This window comes from Nerophis lumbriciformis, linkage group LG07 (genome assembly GCF_033978685.3).
Source record: "Nerophis lumbriciformis linkage group LG07, RoL_Nlum_v2.1, whole genome shotgun sequence".
In the NCBI taxonomy this organism is placed as follows: Eukaryota; Metazoa; Chordata; class Actinopteri; order Syngnathiformes; family Syngnathidae; genus Nerophis; species Nerophis lumbriciformis.
This window is the reverse complement of record NC_084554.2, coordinates 44,859,294-44,880,392: the sequence shown is the minus strand read 5'-3', so window position 1 is coordinate 44,880,392 and position 21,099 is coordinate 44,859,294. Positions and strand designations below refer to the sequence as shown.

General features: G+C 33.6%; 1 protein-coding gene across 1 annotated transcript; it reads left to right on the top strand.

The window, feature by feature from the left end:
• Positions 1 to 4,751: 4,751 nt before the first annotated feature.
• On the top strand, positions 4,752 to 20,144 carry f3a (coagulation factor III, tissue factor a). The gene is made up of 6 exons (XM_061965089.1): positions 4,752 to 4,916; positions 6,725 to 6,833; positions 12,133 to 12,326; positions 17,299 to 17,480; positions 17,560 to 17,728; positions 19,380 to 20,144. Exons 1-6 carry the CDS (start codon positions 4,844 to 4,846, stop codon positions 19,523 to 19,525), a joined length of 873 nt encoding a protein of 290 aa, XP_061821073.1. The 5' UTR covers positions 4,752 to 4,843; the 3' UTR covers positions 19,526 to 20,144.
• The last annotated feature ends 955 nt before the right edge of the window (positions 20,145 to 21,099 follow it).

The following is a 21,099-nucleotide window of genomic DNA, read 5'->3' as shown; positions in this document are numbered from 1 at the left end:
AGTAAAAGTGAAGAGTAAAAGATCAGTTAAAGTAGTAAAAATTAAAAGGTCAGTAAAAGTAGTAAAACAAGTTAAATATCAGTAAAAGTAGTAAAAAGTTAAATATCAGTAAAAGTAATGAAAAGTTAAATATCAGTAAATGTAAAAATATCAGTAAAAGTTGTGAAGAGTAAAATATCAGTAAAAGTAGTAAAAAGTAAAATATCAGTAAAAGTGAAGAGTAAAAGATCAGTTAAAGTAGTAAAAATTAAAAGGTCAGTAAAAGTAGTAAAACAAGTTAAATATCAGTAAAAGTAGTGAAAAGTAAAATATCAGTATAAGTAACGAAAAGTAAAATCAGTAAAAGTAGTGAAAAGTAAAATATCAGTAAAAGTAGTAAAAAGTAAAATAGCAGTAAAAATAATGAAAAGTAAAATATCAGTAAAAGTAATGAAAAGTAAAACATCAGTAAAAGAAGTGAAGAGTAAATATCAGTAAAAGAAGTAAAATATCAGTAAAAATAATGAAAAGTAAAACATCAGTAAAAGTAGTGAAAAGTAAAACATCAGTAAAAGTAGTGAAAAGTAAATATCAGTAAAAATAATGAAAAGTAAAACATCAGTAAAAGTAGTGAAAAGTAAAACATCAGTAAAAGTAATGAAAAGTAAAACATCAGTAAAAACAATGAAAAGTAAAATATCAGTAAAAGTAATGAAAAGTAACATCAGTAAAACTAGCGAAGAGTAAATATCAGTAAAAGTAGTGCAGAGTAAAAGTAGTGACAAGTAAAAGATGAACGAGCGGAATGGAGGGTTCATGTTCAGGTAGACTACACACCTGACAGGAAGTCACGCACCAATATCAAAATAAAAAGTACACATTCTTGGGCAAGTTGAGGCAACTCAGAGTGTGGAAATATACCACAGTATCAGTACGTGAACTTCTACAGTACAAACTCTCCACATTTTGTAATCTTTCCCTCACTAACCTGCTCAACCACTACTGCAATACACTATATAGACCACACATATACTGTATATATATATATATATATATATATATATATTTATATATATATATATATATATATATATATATATATATATATATACACACACACACATACATGTTTTTTTATGGACTGCAGATGAAAATATGATCCTTTGATTACAATCTGGTACATTTACATGTTTGTGTTTATTCATGTTCTTTGTCCATTTTAATAAATAACCATCATCTCCAAATACACTACCATAACTAACTACACTACACTACCACGATAAACTAGTAGAACTGCAATACACTACTATAATATATACTACAATATATACAATATAATATACAATATACACTACAAGTACTACAATACACATCTACAAAACATTACTGCAAGTACTAGCACTACAATACACCACTACAATAATCAACCTTAAACTACTCTAACTGCAAGTACTCCAGTACACTAGTACAATTACAATGCACAACAACTACAATACGCCACGAAGACTACAGTAATCTACATTAAACTACTCCAACTACAAGAACTAAACTGCACGACAACAACTACAATAATCTATGTTATTAGTTATATATGCATATATACACATGTATATATACGTATACATGTTTATCAGTGATATTTGCACTATTTAAATATACACTAATAAATACACAACACAGAAGCATCCAGTCTGTGTTTTTGAAAAGGATCAATCAATATTTGACTATATATATATACATATATATATATATATATATATATATATATATATATATATATATATATATATATATATATATATATGTAGTAATATATGCAGTATGTCGATGATAAATGTTTGTTTTCAAGGCATGTCCTATCACAGGAATGTTATCAGTCTGATAAACTTCCTGTGCCCATTCCCTGTTCCTGTTCCTGCAGCCTCCACACGCCTTCTGCATACAATCGTCACTCACCAATCATAACTATTTGTCATTCACATCAAAAGTTTCATCAACAAGCAAATCATGGTGGATACTCTGTAGAATACTACAAACTGATGTAGCCTACTGTAATATTTGAATTTTTGTAACCTAACATGTTATTTAATATTACAGCAATATCATGTTATTTAATAAAGTAATGTAATACAGTGGTATTATCTAATGCAGTACATTAATAATGACATATGTTATTTAAAAGAGTACTGTGATATTGTAATTTAATGCAGTTCATTAGTAATGTAATGGTATTTAATGTAGTACAAAAGTAATGCAATATATTATTTTACGCAGTAATGTAATGTTTTATGCAGTAATGCAATTGTATTTGAGTAATGTAATATGTAATTGTATGCATTAATGTAGTTATTTTTTTAGTAATGTAATACTGTAATTTTATGCCTTGATGCAATATGTAATTTCATGGAGTAATACTATATGTAATATGTCATCTGCGATTAGGTGGCGACTTGTCCAGGGTGTACCCCGCCTTCTGCCCGAAATGCAGCTGAGATAGGCTCCAGCACCCCCCGCGACCCCGAAAGGGACAAGCGGTAGAAAATGGATGGATGGATGTAATATGTAATTTTAATGTAGTAATACAATATGTAATTTTGTGTAGTAATGTAATATGTAATTTTATGTAGTAATACAATATGTAATTTTATGTAGTCATGTAATATGTAATTTTAATGTAGTAATACAATATGTAATTTTGTGTAGTAATGTAATGTCATTTTATGTAGTAATACAATATGTAATTTTATATAGTAATGTAATATGTCATTTTATGTAGTAATATAATATATAATTCTATGTAGTAATGTAGTATGTTATTGTTTTAGTAATGTAATATGTAATTTTATGCCTTGATGCAATATGTAATTTTATGTAGTAATACACTATGTAATTTTGTGTAGTAATGTAATATGTCATTTTATGCGGTAATACACTATGTAATTTTATGTAGTAATGTAATATGTCATTTTAATGTAGTAAGACAATATGTAATTTTGTGTAGTAATGTAATATGTCATTTTATGTAGTAATACAATATGTAATTGTATGTAGTAATGTGATATGTAATTTTATGTAGTAATACAATATGTAATTTTATGTAGTAATGTGATATGTCATTTAATGTAGTAATACAATGTCATTTTATGTAGTAATGTAATATGTCATTTTATGTAGTAATGTAATATGTCATTGTATGTTGTAATACAATATGTAATTGTATGTAGTTATTTAGTATGTTATTGTTTTAGTAATGTAATATGTAATTTTATGCCTTGATGCAATATGTAATGTTATGTATTAATACAATATGTAATTTTGTGTAGTAATGTACTATGTCATTTTATGTAGTAATACACTATGTAATTGTATGTATTAATGCAATATGTAATTTTAATGTAGTCATACAATATGTAATTTTGTGTAGTAATGTAATATGTCATTTTATGTAGTAATACAATATGTAATTGTATGTAGTAATACAATATGTAATTGTATGTAGTAATACAATATGTAATTTTATGTAGTAATGTAATATGTAATTTTAATGTAGTAAGACAATATGTAATTTTGTGTAGTAATGTAATATGTCATTTTATGTAGTAATACAATATGTCATTTTATGTAGTAATGTGATATGTCATTTAATGTAGTAATACAATATGTCATTTTATGTAGTAATGTAATATGTCATTTTATGTAGTAATGTAATATGTCATTGTATGTTGTAATACAATATGTCATTTTATGTAGTTATGTAGTATGTTATTGTTTTAGTAATGTAATATGTAATTTTATGCCTTGATGCAATATGTAATGTTATGTATTAATACAATATGTAATTTTGTGTAGTAATGTACTATGTCATTTTATGTAGTAATACACTATGTAATTGTATGTATTAATGCAATATGTAATTTTAATGTAGTCATACAATATGTAATTTTGTGTAGTAATGTAATGTCATTTTATGTAGTAATACAATATGTCATTTTATGTAGTAATGTAGTATGTTATTGTTTTAGTAATGTAATATGTAATTGTATGCCTTGATGCAATATGTAATTGATTTTATGCATTAAAGTAATATGTAGTTTGATGTAGTAATGCAATATGTAATTGTATATAGTAATGTACTATGTAATTTGATGTAGTAATGCAATATGTAATTGTATGCATTATTTTATTTTTTGCAGCAATGTAATATGTAATTTTATGTAGTAATGTAATGTTATTTTCTGTAGTAATGTAATAAGTTAATACAGTACATTAGTACTGTGATGTTGTAATTTAATGCAGTACAGCAGTGATGTGATTTTATGCATGAATGTAACATTAATTAATAGAGAATATTAGTACTGTGATATCGTGACTTAATATAGTACATCAGTAATGTTATTCGATATGTTAATACAGTACAGTGATGTAGTAAATTAATGCAGTAAAACTTTATCCAATGAGCACTGTAACCTTGTCATTGAATTTGCATATTCTCTGGAGATCGAGGTTTCACTTGAATAATTACAATATTATTATTTTTAAAGTTTGAATGACATCCTCCACAACATTAAAATGTGTGAGTCTATTAACATTGTCCATATTTTTACGTCAGCCTTCATCAATTTCACACATTTTACACATAAAGGAAAGTAAGGTGACCTCAACCGCGTCTTCCGGTAACCAGTGACGTCAGAGTCGGACGTTCCTTGTAAGGGCAAACCTCGGTGGCTGCTGGGTTGTGTGGGAGGTCTTTGTGACGTCACTGCAAGGCTTAGTAGAGTATTGTGGTACTGATGTACAAGTACTGCGAGTACCTGTGAAGACAAAGTACACGTTTTTCCCCAGATAAACTTTGTGGATTTTTAAAATGTTGAAGATAAAAGGAACATTGTCTTCTTCCCTGCTGCTTTTTATCGTCCTTCTGGGGACCACCGTCTCAGGTGACTTTTTTTTAATATTTAACAAAACGCGATCATAAACTTCTTTTACTTCATTGAAACTAACCCGCCGTAGCTAATTATTGTTTGTTTTTATGGCCTCATGTCTCTTCAAATGATTGTTTATGCTTCTTGCATGAGAAAGCATTTGGAATTCATTTAGCAAAAAAAAACCAAAAAAACGTTCGTTTGATAGTAACGAAAAAACATAAATACTTGAAGTTAAAAATGATATTAATTTCCATAACATGCTTTAACAATTGTGTAGTTTTATTCAAATGATGCTAAATGATACAAAAGGACAAGTTAGGAAAATCACAGTAGTGTTGATTTTTTTTTATCGATTTAAATTGTTAAAAATAACAACACTACTGTGATTTTTTTAAGTACTTCACCAATTAATCGCTTCTGCGTGTTTATAGTGACGAATAGTAACAAATACTTATTTGTATTGTCTACTAAATTATATTTCTTGTGAAGTTCATCTAAACTACATCAACTTTTGTATTTGTTTCACTTAAACTACATTTGTTTTATTATTATAACTTAAACCTAATATTTCACCCAAACTTCATATACATTATATATGTATACTTTCCATTTAAACTAGATTTTGTTTTTTGATTCAAACGATTTTTGCCATTACCCAAACCATCCTTTAATTATTGTTTTCACTTAAACTATATTTGTTCATTATAATTTTCACTTAAACTACATTATTTTTGTGTTATGTTAAATTGAAATATTAAAAAAAAAAAAAAAATTCACCCAAATTATGTTTTTAAACTATGATTTTCACTTAAACTGTATTTATTAATCATAATTTTCATATCATAATTTTCATTATAACTACATTTTTTGTATGATTTTAAATTGAACTATATATACAGTATATATGTATATTTTCCATTTAAACTAGATTTTGTTTTTTTAATTTAAACGATTTTTGCCATTACCCAAACCATTTTTTAAATTATTGTTTTCACTTAAACTGTATTTATTCATCATAATTTTCACTTTAACTACATTATTTTTGTGTTTTGTTAAATTGAACTATGTAAACACCCAAATTATATGTTTTTAAATTATTTTCACTTAAACTGTATTTATAATCATAATTTTTATATCATAATTTTCATTTTAACTACATTATTTTTGTATGATTTTAAATAGAACTATGTATTTTTAAACATATTTTTACCCAAATTATGTTTTTAAATTATTATTGTCACTTAAACTTTATTTATTAATCATAATTTCTACTTCAACTACATCATTTTTGTATTATTTTAAATTGAAGTATCTATTTTTGAAAATTATTTTCGCCCAAATTATGTTTTTAAATTATTTTCATTTAAATGTTAGTCTTTTTCAAATTAACCTACAATACATCAATTATAATGAGTATTTAACTTAAATTTATTTTGTATTATTTCAACTTTGTTTATCGTCGTCACTTAAAATACATTTATTTTGTATTACTTTCACTTTAACAATATTTTTCCTCATTTTCACCCAAACGTTGTTTGTCACCATTTTCATTTAAACTACATTTGTTTTTCAATATTCCCAGTTAAAACGATATTTTTCCATTATTTTCATTGAAGTTATGAGCGTTGTCATGGTGATGTATTTATTCACAGGCCTTGAAGTGACTCATAAGCGCGACATGTACATACGAACAATATATTTGCAAGTAATTATGTCATTACGTGTGTTATTTAAGATGTTTTTGCTCCTTAAATTATCAATGTTCATCAGTTAATATTGCTCAAAGTATTCCAAACATTTGCTGTCTGATTATTCCACAGGCCTCTATCCCACAGCACAGAACGTCACCTGGAAATCCACAAACTTTAAAAGCATTCTGACCTGGCAGCCGTTCCCAAGCGATTACTCCTACACCGTGGAGTTCTTCGTGTAAGTCCTTTCAGTCCATCTGGGAGAATCATCTGAGACACATGATATCAAATCAATCCTCATCACCTCGTTTACTGCAAAATGTGCTGCAATAGTGTGTCGTTAACGTTTGCCCCTGCAACACATTTCTTTAGAAACAATGAGGAGGAACACAATTGACTGGAAAAAACCAAACATGGATTAGATTTAAAAAGCACTTTTAAGTGTTTTTACACTGAGAAGGTGTGAGCGCCACTGGCAGCGAGGGTCTGGCCCAAGGACACAGCGGCAGTGACTAGGATGGCGCAATCTGGATCCGGACCAGGAACCCTCCAGATCCTGCACGGCCGCTCTACCATCTGAGCCACGCCGCCCGCTGTAGGACAAAAAGGAGAAAAATAAACAACTTGAAAGGCAGCTGGGACAAAAGGGTGACAAGAAAAGACTTGTGCAACGGAATGCATGGAAGTGCTCGCAGGAGGAGAAACAGGAATGCAAGTAGGAAAAAAATGAATGGAAGTAGGAATAGAAACAGGAATGGAAGTGGGAATAGAAACGAATGGAAGTAGGACAAAAATAAATGGAAGTAGGAATAAAAAGGAATGGAAGTAGGAATAAAAACAGGAATGGAAGTAGGAATAGAAACGAATGGAAGTAGGACAAAAATAAATGGAAGTAGGAATAAAAAGGAATGGAAGTAGGAATAGAAACAGAAATGGAAATAGGAAAAAAATGAATGGAAGTAGGAATAGAAACAGGAATGGAAGTAGGAATAAAAAGGAATGGAAGTAGGGAAAAAATTAATGGAAGTAGGAATAGAAACAGGAATGGGAGCAGGGGAAACAAGTAATGGAAGTAGGAATAGAAACAGGAATGGAAGCCGGAAGAAAAAAAATGAATGGAAGTAGGAATAAAAAGGAATGGAAGTAGGAAAAAAATGAATGGAAGTAGGAATAAAAAAGAATGGAAGTAGGAAGAAAAACAAATGAATGGAAGTAGGAATAAAAAGGAATGGAAGTAGGAATAGAAACAGGAATGAAAGTAGGAATAAAAAGGAATGGACATAGGAAAAAAATGAATGAAAGTAGGAATAGAAACAGGAATGGAAGTAGGAATGAAAAGGAATGGAAGTAGGAAAAAATGAATGGAAGTAGGAATAGAAACAGGAATGGAAGCAGGGGAAAAATAATGGAAGTAGGAATAGAAACAGGAATGGAAGTAGGAAGAAAAAATGAATGGAAGTAGGAAGAAAAAAGAATGGAAGTAGGAAGAAAAGAAATTAATGGAAGTAGGAAGAAAAAAGAATGGAAGTAGGAAGAAATAAAAATGAATGGAAGTAGGAATAGAAACAGGAATGGAAGTACGAGTAAAAAGGAATGGAAGTAGGAATAGAAACAGGAATGGAAGTACGAATAAAAAGGAATGGACATAGGAAAAAATGAATGAAAGTAGGAATAGAGACAGGAATGGAAGTAGGAATGAAAAGGAATGGAAGTAGGAAAAAAATGAATGGAAGTAGGAATAGAAACAGGAATGGAAGCAGGGGAAAAAAATAATGGAAGTAGGAATAGAAACAGGCATGGAAGTAGGAAGAAAAAGGAATGTAAGTAGGAAGAAAAAATGAATCGAAGTAGGAATAGAAACAGGAATGGAAGTAAGAATAAAATGGTAATGGAAGTAGTAATAAAACAATGAATGGAAGTTGAAATAGACAAAGGAATGGAAGTAGGAATACAAACAGGAATGGGGAAGTAGGAATAAAAACAGGAATGGAAGCAGGGGAAACGTAATGGAAGTAGGAATAGAAACAGGAATGGAAGTAGGAAGAAAAAGGATTGGAAGTAGGAAGAAAAAATGAATCGAAGTAGGAATAGAAACAGGAATGGAAGTAGCAATAAAAAGGAATGGAAGTAGGAATAAAAAGGAATGGGAGTAGGAAGAAACAAATGAATAGAAGTAGGAATAGAAACAGGAATGGAAGTAGCAATAAAAAGGAATGGAAGTAGGAATAAACAGGAATGGGAGTAGGAAGAAACAAATGAATAGAAGCGGGAATAGAAACAGGAATGGAAGTAAGAATAAAAAGGAATAGAAGTAGGAATAGAAGGGAATGGAAGTAGGAATAAAAAGGAATGGAAGTGGGAATAAAAAGGAATGGGAGTAGGAATAAAACAATGAATGGAAGTTGAAATAGAAAAAACAATGGAAGTAGGAATAGAAACAGGAATGGGGAAGTAGGAATAAAAAAACTGAATGGAAGTTGAAATAAAAAAAGGAATGGAAGTAGGAATAAAAAAGGACAGGGAGTAGGAGTATAAAAGAATGGATGTTGAAATAAAAAGAGGAATGGAAGTAGGAATAAAAAAAGGAATACGTGTAGGAATAAAAACAGGAATGGAAGTAAAAAAAAACAAACGAGTAGTAGTCGTAGTAATAATAATGCATCTGTCTAAACTTACAGATAAGGAGAAGAAAGTTCCTCACTGTGCTTTCAAACACCACTAAATGACAGCAGGTGTGTCCTGTCACTAATTAATGATTGACAGCAGGTGTGTCCTGTCACTATTTGATAAATGACAGCAGCTGTGTCCTGTCACTAATTGATGATTGACAGCAGGTGTGTCCTGTCACTAATTGATGATTGACAGCAGGTGTGTCCTGTCACTAATTGATGATTGGCATCAGTTGGGTCCTATCACTAATTGATGATTGACAGCAGGTGTGTCCTGTCACTAATTGTTGATTGACAGCAGGTGTGTCCTGTCACTAATTGATGATTGACAGCAGGTGTGTCCTGTCACTAATTGATGATTGACAGCAGGTGTGTCCTGTCACTAATTGAAAAATGACAGCAGGTGTGTCCTGTCACTAATTGATAAATGACAGCAGGTGTGTCCTGTCACTAATTGATAAATGACAGCAGGTGTGTCCTGTCACTAATTGATAAATGACAGCAGGTGTGTCCTGTCACTAATTGAAAAATGACAGCAGGTGTGTCCTGTCACTAATTGATAAATGACAGCAGGTGTGTCCTGTCACTAATTGATAAATGACAGCAGGTGTGTCCTGTCACTAATTGATGATTGACAGCAGGTGTGTCCTGTCACTAATTGATGATTGACAGCAGGTGTGTCCTGTCAATAATTGATGGTTGACAGCAGGTGTGTCCTGTCAATAATTGATGATTGACAGCAGGTGTCTCCTGTCACTAAATGATGATTGACAGCAGGTGTGTCCTGTCACTAGAGTAGAAATACGGCAGGTCCACCGGTCTAAACAAAGCCTATTTAAAAGCCAGAGTATAGAAAGGAGATTTAGGGCGGGACTTAAATGCTTCTCCTGAGGTAACATCTAACTGTTACTGGAAGGACATTCCAGAGTCCTGGAGCCCCAATAGAAAACACTCCAGAGCTTGCTGACTTTTTTTGGGCTGTAGGAATCACTAATAAGTTGCCATTCTTGGAACATACGTACGTACATACGTACGTACGTACATACATACGTACATACATGTGTATAACGTTGCCTAGCGACAGCATATACAGTAGATGCAGGGCCAAGAACTGATCCTTGTAAGACTCCACATGTGACCATAAGGTGCTCAGTTGATACACAGTGAGATCGCTGCTAAACTAAGAAAACTTGACTCATTACATGACTCATGAAGAACGTTTGGAAATGGATGAACTTCTGCCTAATATTCACACACACATGGTATAATTTCATAATACCACCACTATACACAGTACTAATACTACCATCACTATACACATAACTAATACTGCCACCACTATACATAGTACTAATACTACCACCACTATACACAGTACTAATACTACCACCACTATATATAGTACTAATACTGCCACCACTATACACAGTACTAATGCTACCATCACTATACACAGAACTAATACTGCCACCACTATACATAGTACTAATACTACCACCACTATACACAGAACTAATACTGCCACCACTATACATAGTACTAATACTACCACCACTATACACAGTACTAATACTACCATCACTATACACAGAACTAATACTGCCACCACTATACATAGTACTAATACTACCACCACTATACACAGAACTAATACTGCCACCACTATACATAGTACTAATACTACCACCACTATACACAGTACTAATACTACCATCACTATACACAGTACTAATACTACCACCACTATACACAGTACTAATACTACCACCACTATACACAGCACTAATACTACCACCACTATATACAATACTAATACTGCCACCACTATATACAGTACTAATACTACCACCACTATACACTGTTAGTACCACAGTACTAACAGTGACACCACTATATACAGTACTAACAGTGACACCACTATACACAGTACTAACAGTGACACCACTATAGACAGTACTAACAGTGACACCACTATACACAGTACTAACAGTGACACCACTATATACAGTACTAATAGTGACACCACTATATACAGTACGTATAGCACTATATACAGTAAGAGTAGTGACACCACTATATACAGTACTAATAGTACAACCACTATATACAGTACACTATATGCAGTACGAGTAGTGACACCACTATACACAGTACTAATAGTGACACCACTATAGAAAGTACCGTATTTTTCGGACTATAAGTCGCACTTTTTTTCATAGTTTGGCCGGGCTCCAGTGCGACTTATATATGTTTTTTTCCTTCTTTATTATGCATTTTCGGCAGGTGCGACTTATACTCCGGTGTGACTAAAACTCCGAAAAATACGGTACTAATAGTGACACCACTATATCCAGTACTAATAGTGTCACCACTATATGCAGTACTAATAGTGTCACCACTATATACAGTACTAATACTGCCACCACTGTATAGAGTACATATAGCACTATATGCAGTACGAGTAGTGTCACCAATATATACAGTACTAAAAATACAACCACTATATATAGAGTACGTATAGCACTATATGCAGTACGAGTAGTGACACCACTATATACAGTACTAATAATACAACCACTATATACAGTACGTATAGCACTATAAACTGTACGAATAGTGCCTACACTATATACAGTACTAATAGTACAACCACTATATGCAGTACGAGTAGTGACACCACTATATACAGTACTAATAGTACAACCACTATATGCAGTACGAGTAGTGACACCACTACATACGCTACTAAGTTTGAAAAGCGTAATATTTACTGAAGAGTGACTTTGTGGAATAGTTGAGTTGTTGACACGATCAAATGAGGATTATTTACGTCTTCACTGGTTTAAAAGCTGCTTGTTGACTTTGCAGGCTTGGCGGGAACAAACAGAGGAACTCTAACTGCATACGGACTTCAGCAACTACTTGTGACCTGACCAGCTCTCTGACTGACGTCAACACTTGCTATGTGGCAGACATCCTGTCTGAACCCCCACTGGGAGCGACCTCTGACCTCATCGAGTTCCCCTACACAAGATCGCCAAAATTCTGCCCCTACAAGGACAGTAAGTTTGCTTTATGCACTTGTTTTTACATATAACCTCATTAAGTTCTCCGACATAAATATCCTGGTAGTATTGTATCAACATTAAATTACTATTTTTATATAGTACTGCTGTGTTTATATAGTACTGCTGTTTATATATTACTGTTGTGTTTATATATTACTGCTGTTTATATAGTACTGCTGTGTTTATATATTACTGCTGTGTTTATATATTACTGCTGTTTATATAGTACTGCTGTGTTTATATATTACTGCTGTTTATATAGTACTGCTGTGTTTATATAGTACTGCTATGTTACTGCTGTGTTTATATAGTACTGCTATGTTTACATAGTACTGCTGTGATTATATATTACTGCTGTGTTTATATATTACTGCTGTGTTTACACAGGTGGTAAGCAGGGGCGTCCAAAACTTTTTCCACTAAGGGCCTCGAGAAAATTCACTGAAAAATGAAAGCAGCGGGGGCTATTTTGAAATTTTAAAAACCAATGTATTGCAATCAATTTTGGTGAATGTTAAAGGTCCCGGGTACCCAAAAAGGTCTCAGTCGTTAAGTGTTAAAAATAAGTTAAATGTTAATTTTTTTTTTTTACTTCTAACACTAAAATATTTATAGACCAATTTCAGATCTATCTGTTGCCATAAGGGTTATATATATATACACACACACACACACACACACACACACACACACACACACACACACACACACACACACACACACACACACACACACACACACACACACACACACACACACACACACATATATTTTTCCTTAAAAAACCCCAAATATTTTAATGGTAAAAACACAAACTATGCAAAAAAATGTCCCCGTAATGTTTCTCAAAATAGAATATTTGAGGTAAGTAAATAGATACAAATATAATAATGTATAATAAATTATTCATAACATTTCTTTTGATTCATTATTATTTTTTGAACAATGTCATTAAATGACATCCAAAAGGCCCCCACTCAAAGTGTTAAAAATAAGTCATATAAAAATATTTATTATTTTTACTTTCAACACTTAAATCTGTAGGTCAATTGCAGATGTATTTGTGGATTATAAGGTTTTATTATTTTTGGAGCAATGACTGTTTTAAAGCAAACAAAAAACTGCCTGCATGGCAGCTTTGTGTTATTAGTGTCAATATTGCGACACTTTCTCATTACATTTCACTTGTTTGCTGTTTTATTCCACTTTTTATGTTTTGTTTTTTTTAAATAGTATTTTTTAAATGTGCCCCAGACCGTTAATAAAATTGGCTGCGTGCCGTAATTGGCCCTCGGACCACACTTTGGACCCCCCTGGGGTATACGGTAGTTTTGTCTGCAGTGAGTCTTTAGAACTTTACAGGACATATCCATCCATCCATTCATCCATCCATTTTCTACCGCTTGTCCCTTTCGGGGTCGCGGGGGGTGCTGGAGCCTATCTCAGCTGCACATGGGCGGAAGGCGAGGTACATCCAGGACAAGTCGCCACCTCATCACAGATAAACAACATTTACACTCACATTCACTTATTATTATTAATATAAGCACACTGAGAATGAAGGCTAATAATGATGAGGGCCTGCTAAGGTTAGCATACTGTAGCTCGGTTGTATGGTGCGCAAAGTGCATGATGAAAAAAAAATATATAAATATAGACAAACATATCGTTTTGTCTGAGATATGCTCCAGTACCCCCCGCGACCCCAAAAGGGACAAGCGGTAGAAAATGGATGGATGGATGAGGTGTAACTGTAAGAGAACATTGTCCTCTAGTGGCTAGTGAATGTATCACAGATAACCAAAGGAATTGAAAGTGTAAAAAACGTTTTAGCCCTTATATTGATTAAGAAACGTTATTAAAATGTGGCATTATGAAGCAGTAACCGCATGATTATTGTAGTATATTATAAGTTAAATAAATAATAGTCTTGTGTCTACTCCCAAAGATAGTCAAGTTAATTTAATGTTATTACATTTTTATACAGAAGTAATTTAAGGATACTTTCATGTAGAACATGTCTGTACATTATCGTTTGATTAAACAAACCAAATAGTTTTAATATTATCATGTTCACATAATAATATAAAATATTATTATTTTATGGCATGATAACTTAGAAATAAAGGCAACTTCAGATTGTTTTCTTTTTTTTACTTTTGCCAAAAATGAACAAGCACATCCGGAAAATGTACATATCACAAATAATCCTCTTTGCAAAACACTTCCGAGTTAGTTGAAAATTCTGACGAAAAAAATTGGTGCAGTTTTAAAAACACAATGAACTCAGACTTTGTCTCAAGTGTATTTACAAAATCATCGAACTTAAAGTCACAGCCTCTCTGGAATTGAACAAAACAAATAATAGATAAAAACTCTTCTAGGTGTCAAATATCTAATTGGTTATTTCTACCCAAACTATCAGCAACGGAGGTAGAAATTATTGAAGAGGGTTGACTTACACTCTTTGTTCACGTTTATTTTTTTGAGACATTTTGGGGAAATTAGTCAAAAAACGACGTATTCGAAGCAGTACCATCACACGTAAAACGGCAGGTTTTTCGTTTCATTTAGGTCGCGGAGCCGCAGCCATGCTTTATTGTGTACCTCTTGCTTGTCCCTGGTATAAACTGTTTGCTTGCCTAACAGTGTTTTTCAACCACTGTGCCGCGGCACACTAGTGTGTCGTGAGATAGTCTGGTGTGCCATGGGAGGTGATCTAATTTCACCTATTTGGGTTAAAAATATTTTTTGCAAACCAGTAATTATAGTCTGCAAATGATGTATTGTTGTTGAGTGTCGGTGCTGTCTAGAGCTCGGCAGCTTAACCGTGTAATACTCTTTCATATCAGTAGGTGGCAGCAGGTAGCTAATTGCTTTGTAGATGTCGGAAACAGCGGGAGGTAGCGTGCAGGTAAAAGATGTCTAATGCTTAAACCAAAAATAAACAAAAAGGTGAGTGCCCCTAAGAAAAGGCATTGAAGCTTAGGGAAGGCTATGCAGAACGAAACTAAAACTGAACTGGCTACAAAGTAAACAAAAACAGAATACTGGACGACAGCAAAGACTTACTGTGGAGCAAGGACGGCGTCCACAATGTACATCCGAACATGACATGACCAGAGTTGGGACTAACGCGTTACAAAGTAACTTAGCAGAGTTCAGTGATGCAAATGTATGTCAAGTTGATCAACAGATTGTATTATTCTCCAGTGCAATAACAGTACTAAAATGAAGGCTAAAAGGGCATTAATGGGAGCTTTAAAAAAAAAAAGTAGAAGAAGTAACTAAATAGTTACTTTTCACAGTAACGCATTACTTTTTGGTGTAAGTAACTGAGTTAGTAACTGAGTTACTTTTGAAATAAAGTAACTAGTAACTGTAACTAGTTACTGTTTTTCAGTAACTAACCCAACACTGGACATGACAATCAACAATGTCCCCACAAAGGATAAAAACAATTGAAATATTCTTGATTGCTAAAACAAAGTAGATGCGGGAAATATTGCTCAAAGGAAGACATGAAACTCCTACAGGGAAATACCAAAAAAAAAGAAAAAGCCACCAAAATAGGAGCGCAAGACAAGAACTAAAACAGCAAACAAGTCAAAATAAGTCACGACGTGATGTGACAGGTGGTGACAGTACACCTACTTTGAGACAAGAGCTATAGTGATGCATGCTTGGTTATGGTTTAAAGTCATACCCAACAATTGCGACAACGACTTTTTATTGTCTACTGAGTTTCGTTTTTTAATGATTTCTGCTGGTGGTGTGCCTCCGGATTTTTTCAACGCAAAAAATGTGCCTTGGCTCAAAAAAGGTTGAAAAACACTGTCCTAACACAATTGCTATCACGACACCCAGTGAACACATTTAGAACAGCAATTCCTTTCATTCAGAACATTCAGCTAAATTTTTATACATTACATCCAGAAAGCATTCACAGCGCTTCACTTTTTTCTACTTGTTGATGTCAAAGCCTATTCAAAATGTAATAAATTAATTTTTGTCCTCAACATTCTACACACAATACCCCTTAGTTACAATGTGAAAAATGGTTTTGTTTTGTTTTCATTTGCAAATGTATTAAAAAAAAAATCACATGCACAAAAGTATTCACAGCCTTTGCTCAATACTTTGTTGATGCACCTTTGGCAGAAATTACAGTCTCAAGTCTTTTTGAATACAATACCACAAGTTTGGCACACCTATCTTTGGGCAGTTTCCTCTTTGCAGCACCTCTAGAGCTCCATCAGGTTGGATGGGAAGTGTTGGTTTTCATCCAACACTTCCCCGTACATTCATCTTAGTCTAGTCAGGGAGAAGACCAACAACCTGATGGTCACTCTATCAGAGCTACAGCATTCCTCTATGGAGAGAGGAGAACCTTCTAGAAGGACAACCATCTCTGCAGCAATCCACCACACGGGCCTGTATGGTAGAGTGACCAGACGGAAGCCATTCCATTTCTCAGTAAAACGTTTGCCAAAACGCACCTGAAAGACTCTCAGACCATGAGAAACTAAATTATCTGGTCTGATGAGACAAAGATTGAAGTCTTTGGTGTTAATGCCAGGCGTCATGTTTGGAGGAAACCAGGTAAATACCATCCCTACAGTAAAGCATGGTGGTGGCAGCATCATGCTGTGGCGATGGTTTCTGGGAGACTAGTCAGGATAGAGGGAAATATGAATGTAGCAATGTACAGAGACATTCTGGATGAAAACCAACACTTCCCATCCAACCTGATGGAGCTTGAGAGGTGCTGCAAAGAGGAAACTGCCCAAAAATAGGCGTGTCAAACTTGTGGTATTGTATTCAAAAAGACTGTAATTGCTGCCAAAGGTGCATCAACAAAGTATTGAGCAAAGGCTGTGAATACTTATGTACATGCGATTTTTGAGGTTTTTAAAAAAAATAAAATTTGCAAAAATAAAAAAAAATAAAAACTTTGACTTTCCAGCGGATATCGGCAGACCCGAGTTCAAGCTGGAGGTGAGCGGCGACAAAAGGAAGACGACACTCTTCGTGACGGACCCTCTGACGGCCTTGTTCAAAGACGACCAGCAGATGAACGTCAGGGACGTTTTCTCGGAGCAGCTCCAGTACAAAGTCACGTACCGCAGGAATAAGAGCACCGGCATGGTACGGCACATTCGACAAAGTCAGCGATTAAGCCTGAAAGTGGAAAAAGCGAAGGCATCTTTGGCGCTCGTGTTTTCAGAAAGTCTACATCTCCAAGACCAACGTGATGGAAATACCCAACCTGGACCGAGGGGAAAGTTACTGTTTTACGGTTCAAGCCTTCATTCCCAGCCGAAGCATCGATAAACAGCTGGGAAAGCCGAGCCATACCCAGTGTTCCAACGACGACAAAGAAAGCATCTTTGATGGTAAGGCTCGCATTATTTCTAATATCCATAACACTTTTCACTGATACGTGCATGATCTTCAGCAACTGTAGTCCAGGGCAGCATTTTTCTGTTACCTTCATTTTAGTGTCTTTTGGAACGAAACATCTTCATAATATCAATATTTATTCATTACATTAACTATCATGTAAACCACTCAAAACAATTATTGTAGGATTTGTTTGTCAATGAAGGCCATTCATTTAAAAAATCAAAACTCAAACAACTTTGTAGTGCGTTTTGATCCTTTCATCAGCTACGAAATGTAGTACATTGCATAATAATTAAACTATTAAGATTTTAAACAAATATACTGTATGTGTGTATTTAGCACTTAGTGTAATTGGATTATTAGCAGAAGTATGGAATTGTTGAACATCTAATCAAATCTGGTCAATATCCGTTAATTAAAGTATTCATAAACAAGACTTGTGATGCTGCTTACGATATTTGAAATAAAGCAAAACATATTGACCATGTGAAACCTTGCTGTGATGAAAATACAAAACAAAAAACATGTAAAACAACAACAGTACAGACGTCCCAGTAATTGTAAGTAATACAACAGTAGTGCGGAAGTCAGTAATTGTAAGTAATACAACAGTAGTACACAAGTCAATACTTGTAAGTAATAATACAACAGAACACAAATCCCAGTAATTGTAAGTAATACAACAGTAGTACACAAGTCAAGAGTAATTGTAAGTAATACAAAAGTAGTACACAAGTCAGAGTAATTGTAAATAATACAACAGTAGTACACAAATAAGAGTAATTGTAAGTAATACAACAGTAGTACACAAGAAAGAGTATTTGTAAATAACACAACAGTAGTACACAAGTCAGAGTAATTGTAAGTAATACAAAAGTAGTACACAAGTCAGAGTAATTGTAAGTAATACAAAAGTAGTACACAAGTCAGAGTAATTGTAAGTAATAAAACAACAATAGTATTCAAGTAACAGTACACAAGTCTGAGTAATTGTCAGGAATACAACAATAGTACTCAAGTCTGAATAATTGTGAGTAATACAACAACCGTGCACCAGTCGGAGTAATAGTTAGTAATAAAACAATAGTACACCAGTCGGAGTAATAGTAATAAAACAACAGTACACAAGTCCCAGTAATAGTAAGTAATACAACAACAGTACAGCAGTTGGAGTAATAGATAGTATTAAAACAACAGTACACAAGTCTGAGTAATTGTCAGGAATACAACAATAGTACTCAAGTCTGAATAATTGTGAGTAATACAACAACCGTGCACCAGTCAGAGTAATATAGTAATAAAACAGTACACCAGTCTGAGTAACCGTAATTAATACAACAGTGTATTGCAACACATGGTTTGTATTACACATACACATAAAGAAAAAACTTGAATATTATATATTGAATGAATATATGAATATTTATTTGTCCACTTATCCGTCTTAAGAAGTATTTTCTTACTTCATGTTTTCGTATTCACTGTCCAATTACTTCAAAGTACTTTTTATCAATTATTTAGTGGATTAGTAATTGAATTAGATCTTAATTCTTCATCTTTACAGGATTACAAATACCACAACCGTGTACCTTTGTGTCCTGTACTAACACCAAAACTTTGTGTCTATTTTCCCCACAACAGTGTATTCAGTCGGTGTGATAGCAGGCGCCGTCCTGCTTATTTTGCTGCTCATCATCGCCATCGTCGTGGTAACCATCGTGTGCTACAGGCGCAGGAAGAAAAGTAAGGAAAGCGAGAAAGAAGGCGTTCCACTGCGCAGTGTGTAACGTTGACCATGACTCATAAGTCGCCTTTGGAATATGCGGTACAGCGAGAACAGATTTAGTTTCCTGACACAGGAAACAAAAGTCCAGTTTCTGTGAAACTGTTTTGGTTAATCGATTTTACGCAGTGTAGAAAATAATTCTACACAACATTCATACTGCTCAAACACTCAATGAGAACTTTTCTATGTACACAATATTCATGTTTCCTTTAAAGTTTGCATCCACAAATACTCCCATTTACTGTACATCACTCTGCACCGGCTTTAGGAGTTGTGGTCCCAGCTAGCGACCAATACTACCGTATTATTGATATATTAATGATATATTGATATAGCAGGTGACGACTGTAGTCGATATTGGACTCACGAGGACGAGCTGAGACGAGATTTGAACATTTGGAAATGTTTTATAAGTTTGAAAGTGTGATAATTATGATGTCCTTCACGTGTTAGAACGTCTTTCCTCCGTTCAATAATGCTCTTCAGTGGCACAAGGACACACAACACTGTAATGTGTGCTCACACGACACTGTGGGACGCGTCTGCTTACACGACACTGTGGGACATGTGTGCTCACACGACACTGTGGGACATGTGTGCTCACACGACACTGTGGGACGCGTCTGCTCACACGACACCGTGGGACGCGTCTGCTCACACGACACTGTGGGACGCGTCTGCTCACACGACACTGTGGGACGCGTCTGCTCACACAACACTGTGGGACGAAAAAAATATCAATTCACATTCGAATCACGATTCTTCTTCATCCCGATTCTAAAATAAATAAAAAAGTGTTTACAATTTTTTTTAAATTTTATATATATATATATATATATATATATATATATATATATATATACCGGTATATAAATTGTTTCTTTCTTGCTTTTTTAAATAAGAATCAATTTAAAAAAATAAATTTTTAGTAGGGGTGTCAAAAAAAAGATTTTCGAGTGAATCACGATTTTTAATCTATTAAACAAAAATGAAAAATAGTTGGTTTTTTTTTGGTATTTTAAAAAAAAATAAATACTTTTTTAACATTTTTTTCCCTTAAATCTGTCCTGTCTAGCTACTAAAGTTGATGTAGATGATCATCTCTGCTGTACATATTTACTTAAAAAAATATTCTCTTGTTGCCTTATTTGTATTTGACTTTATTAAATGTTTGGGTAGAATTTTACTTAACAAAACCAGTTTTCTTTTAAGTAATATATAAATGTATCACTGCGGTTTATCTATTTTATAGGAATATAGTTAATCATAGAACTGGCACCCAATGTTGATAAACAGTATTGATTTTGAATCAAGAATCGATTCTGAACTAAATCGCTACCCACAAGAATCGAATCGTGCGATGCCTAAAGATTCACAGCCCTAATTTTTCTAACCTGCAACCTGTTTTGAAAAAGTTTGCATCATTTCTGGGCTGTAAGAGCTGTTGCTATGGTAACGAGCAAGCACATCCAAAGTGCTGCTCCGTCACGTCTTGTAGCCCCAGGTCTCGAGTCAACGAGCGACGCAAGGTTTACAGTGTGCGAATGTGCGCGCTTCCGATCCCACCCACTTTCA

Bases quoted from the DNA above. Each gene is read 5' to 3' on its own strand.
- f3a (XM_061965089.1), top strand. From the start codon at position 4,844: ATGTTGAAGATAAAAGGAACATTGTCTTCTTCCCTGCTGCTTTTTATC. The intron at 4,917-6,724 runs GTGACTTTTTTT...ATTATTCCACAG, and splicing joins TCTGGGGACCACCGTCTCAG to GCCTCTATCCCACAGCACAG. The intron at 17,481-17,559 runs GTACGGCACATT...TCGTGTTTTCAG, and splicing joins GGAATAAGAGCACCGGCATG to AAAGTCTACATCTCCAAGAC.